The sequence below is a fragment of the Penaeus chinensis genome, chromosome 30 (assembly GCF_019202785.1).
Source record: "Penaeus chinensis breed Huanghai No. 1 chromosome 30, ASM1920278v2, whole genome shotgun sequence".
In the NCBI taxonomy this organism is placed as follows: Eukaryota; Metazoa; Arthropoda; class Malacostraca; order Decapoda; family Penaeidae; genus Penaeus; species Penaeus chinensis.
This window is the reverse complement of record NC_061848.1, coordinates 7,535,296-7,540,120: the sequence shown is the minus strand read 5'-3', so window position 1 is coordinate 7,540,120 and position 4,825 is coordinate 7,535,296. Positions and strand designations below refer to the sequence as shown.

General features: G+C 35.9%; 1 protein-coding gene across 1 annotated transcript; it reads right to left on the bottom strand.

Moving 5' to 3' along the window:
• Positions 1–453: 453 nt before the first annotated feature.
• Positions 454–1,394, bottom strand: LOC125041201 (basic salivary proline-rich protein 1-like). Its single transcript, XM_047636039.1, has 2 exons — positions 773–1,394; positions 454–461 (listed from the first exon to the last, which is right to left on the bottom strand). The coding sequence occupies exons 1-2, from the start codon at positions 1,392–1,394 to the stop codon at positions 454–456; spliced, it is 630 nt and encodes a 209-aa protein (XP_047491995.1).
• Positions 1,395–4,825: the final 3,431 nt, after the last annotated feature.

Here is a 4,825-nt window from a genome sequence, read left to right as displayed (position 1 = left end):
AATTACAAAATTTTCCTTCAGCCATTCTGAGTAGAAATTGCAGGAAAATTGATCAGCTGGATAAGTGGCGGTATTGATTATTTAAAATTATTATTTAGATAATGGAAATTTGTCGGGTTTTTTTATGGCTTTTTTTATGGTTATAATTTGTGTCGATTTTATTATTCGTCAGTAAGTAAATGTAGTGTTGTTTAGGGCTATGTTGAACCGAGAATCCGATGTTATTTTTTTTTTCCAAGGTGAATTTCTTGTACATTTCTTCGCCAAGAGAGAAATAGCTTTTCATGAAAATTAAAATTGAATAACTTATTTTCTAATTGTCTTCCATGTGGCTGTGTTTCTTTGGGTAACATAAATATCCTAGTTTGTGTTTTGTCAGTGTACAGTGTTAATGGCAAATTCAGATGCATTTTCCCCAACCGCTCACGTGCCTTTTCTTGTCAACCCCTTGCCTCATATAACTGAAAGTCCCATGCACATGTGCAGTTAGCTTGCCATTAGTCTTTTGGTCATTCTCAATGATTATGTTAGCTTGCGTTGCCATATTGCATCGCGCTTGGCCTACCTGGATGAGATTATTCATGCACTGGTTAATATGTGTATTTTTTCATGTTTACAAGACTTAATATTCAGTGCGTTTACTAAGGGAGAGGTTTACGTAACTGATGGGTTTTACGCATTATTAATATTTCTATTATTCATGACCATTATTTAATATCATACCTAAAAGGAATTTTAGGGAAAGGATTATCTGTAAACAGAAACCACGTACCTTCCTGAGGGATCGGATCCACGTGGAACTTCCCAGGCAGAGGAAGACAGTTGGCAGACTTATTAACCCACTCCGGTACGGCTTTCGGCTCCGACGTGACTGGCTCGGGGGCGCTCGTCTGCCGGGCTCCGAGTGCTGTGGGCTTCGATGGCCTTTCGGAACTTTTCTCTGTCGGACCTGGAGGCTCGAGGGTTTTCTCTGACGTCATTGGGGGTTCTGGTTTGCCTTTTGGAGGCTCCGGAGCGTTCATTGGCATCGGAGGAGGAGGATCTGGAGGCGAGGGAACTTGTGCTTGTGACTGCAGTGGTTCTAAGACTTTCGCCTGTGGTTTCGGAGGCTGCAGGACCTGTGCTTTTACCTCCCCCTGCCCCTGGGTTCGTCCAGGCTTATTGTCCTTTCCACTGTACGCCCCCATGAGGGCCTCCTCTGCGCCTGAAAGGGATTCCTTTGCAGCCTCGTTCTCGCTATCATCTTGACCTCCCGTGTTGCTGCGTTGGAGGTTCGGGCCTTGGCTCACCTCGAGGACGAGGTCATAGAGGTTGAACAGGAATACCAAGGACAGCGATGAGATCAGGAGCAACGCTATAAACAGTCGGTGGAGGTTGCAACGAGTCCCCACCATGTTGCAAGGTGATTAAGAAACGGTGAGAGTTATGTGGAAATCAGTTTCCTCTCCCTTTTTCACCATAATCGTCTATTGAAGACAAGTTCAAGGTAGGCTCCACATCATTATGCTTTATGTTATGTTCACTGATGAAAATCAAGTGTTCATTGATTTTGGGAAAGATTCGTTATTGAGGGTAATTTCACATTTCAGATTCCAGTATGCAGGTTTATGTTATTACACCTGCAATGCATTAAAGAGAACATTTATCTATATGACACGGCATATTTGACACAAACACAAATACAGTAACGTGTACACTAAGATGAAAAGAACAGCCACAGTTTTGATATATTATTCGTCTGAAGAGAAACTCGTGAAGAGTTCGAAGCGTCACGATTTATTTTCATTTCTTACTGTGGATGTTTTCCCTTTCAGACACGGTATATATTTTATTATCAATATTACTTATTTTCATTGTGATTATAATTGCTCTTAATTTAAGTACCACCATCATTGTTGTTACTGATATTATTATTATTTCCATCTTTATTCTTATCACTAATTTTACTATTATTATTTTGACCGTATCATTATTGTTATTGTGATCGTTTTCATTATCAATACTAGCATTAGTGGTAGTTTTTGTTTTAGTTCATAAAAATATCACTATCATTATTATTCATAGCATTATAATCTTTAAAATAGTCATCCATAGTATTACTGCTTTTATCATTGATGTCATCATGTTCAACATCATTATCATCATTATAATAATAATAATGATAAAAATAATAATCTTAATGACAATAAAATTATAATCATTATAATGATAGTAATGATTATGATGATGAGAACGGTAATATATAGTTATGGTTATGATAATGATATTAATAATAACAATCATTATAATGGTGACGACGATGACGATGATGATAATGCTAATTATAATGATACTACTACTACTAATACTAATAATGATAATGATATGATAATAACAATAATGATAGTGATGATTTCTGCTACTACTACCATGATGATGATAACAAAACAATAAAAACAACAATGATAGCTTTTATTATTATCATTATCATTGTTATTATAATTATGCTACAACAATAATGATACGGATAATAATAATAGTAGCGACACGATAACAAAACAACCACAGTAATATTGATGATGATAATAATAATAATAATAACAATTATTATTAGTTATTATTATTATTGTTATTATTAACATTATTATTATTATTATTATTATTATTATTATTATTATTATTATTATTAACATTATTATCATTATTATTATTATTATTATTACCATCAATATTATTACTATTATTATTATTATTATTATTATTATCATCATCATCATTATCATTTTTATTATAATCGACGTATTAATAATAATGATGATAATAAGAATTATTATGTTAATAGCAAGAATGATAACGTTAGTACTAATGGTTATTATCACTGACAAAATTATTGCAAATTGGAAATGCAAATACTAGAATACTAAATGTAAATAAATCGGCTTATTTGCATTGCATTGTGGGTAATGAAGACAGATCAGACGAAGAGGTAATTGGAATTATATTTAAGGTTAAAGCTGAGTTGCGATTTTGGTAACACTGTTTAAATTGTGTTTCGAATGACAGAGAGAAACTAGTTTTTTTTCTAGTATTTGCTATTTCACATTATTTCCCTATTTTACTAGGATTTACAATTTCACAATGCTAAAACACCATCGCAGTTAATCCACCAATGCTCGCAAGCCTTAAAGAAACACTTAAGTCTCCCAAACTGTTGCGAATTTGCGGCATCGTGAGTGTTTCAATGTGCACGATACCTCTAGTCTCTGGATATGCATGTCTGTTTGTCCTTCAATCTATTCTTGACAGTTTTATTACTCTTTTTTTTCAGGGGATTTGGTGGTCGTGAGTCTTTATACCTACTGTTCTTATTTTCCCTTTACTTATTTCTTTCTTTATTTATTTTAGTATTTTACAGGCAATACGTGGTCTGCTATTCTTCGCTACCTCGGAGTTCTACCGTCTATCGGAAGTATGTCGAAAATATTGAATATAGCGCAAATTAATAACTTTGTAAATTGATTATTAAATAACAAATAAGTCAATGAATAATAAACAGCTACATAGATGCATGATTAATAATAATTAATATACAAACTCTTCGTTTTGAATAAAATTAGACAGCTCTCTAAGCGGAAACAACAAACAGATTTGTTCTCCTTTTTCGAGTTTCCACACACCAAAAAAATAATAATAATAATTAAAAAAAAAAAATCCCTCTGGACGTATTTACGTATTATATGACCGTGTATCCATCTCAGTAGTACTTCACTGAACACTGAACAATAACACCGAAACAACAGATACATGAACACTCGTCACTCTCCGTTAATGAGGTAACAAGGCTTCCGGTATAAATAAAGTGTATTTTCTGACACTATGGTAATACTGAAGCGGCGGAAGGGACTGTACAGACTGGCGAACCGAAAAAAACTATACCTGGCATGTGTGTGTGTGTGCGGAGGGGGGTATGGGTGGGGGGAATAGGGGGAGGGTGACATGTGAAATGTGGGTGGGGGAAATGAGGTAAGTTGATAAATATTAAGGGGAAAGGGTGGAGAGAAGAGGAATAGGGGAGAGATGGAAATATTTGAAGGAGGTTTGGCGAAGAGGAAGGAGTAGGAAAGGGAAATCAAGAAAGTTTGAGAATTATGAAAGAGAAGTGAGATATATATGAGGATGACGACAATATTGAATGGGAGAGATGTCAGAGGTGAGACTGAAAGCAAAGTAAAGGTTTAGAGACAATCACGAAACAACAAGAAGGAAATAACGAAAAAGAAAAAGGAAAAAATCGGAAAAACGAGAAAAAGAGGAGTTACAAAGTGGGAGGGTGGGGGTACAGGCAGGTATATGACGGGGTGTCTCGACCGCAACATTTTAATATCATTACCATAATAAATGACAGACAAGTGTTCAGAACTTCGTGCGCGGTCTTGTAATGACCAAGAACCACAAGATGGAAATCTGGCTCATGTCCACCTCAGCTGCTAGTCGGAAATCAACGTGTGGTACCCAGGCCAAAGAGTAACATAAAACAGGCGACCGAAATAGTGGCTTTTTCTTCCTCCCGAGCCCACACTTTCACCAAAAAAGTTCGTGGACGATGGCGAGAAGTTAAGTTGCCAGATCTCGATTTTAGAAGCTCTACATACATGTATATAGACTACACATAAATATAACTAAATAACTAAAAAAGAGGCACACATTTTCTCTCTCTCTCTCTCTCTCTCTCTCTCTCTCTCTCTCTCTCTCTCTCTCTCTCTCTCTCTCTCTCTCTCTCTCTCTCTCTCTCTGCATATACGCGCGTGCATCACGAATGTGTTGTATGCATGTGGGTGAGTGCGCG

Bases quoted from the DNA above. Each gene is read 5' to 3' on its own strand.
- LOC125041201 (XM_047636039.1), bottom strand. From the start codon at position 1,394: ATGGTGGGGACTCGTTGCAACCTCCACCGACTGTTTATAGCGTTGCTC.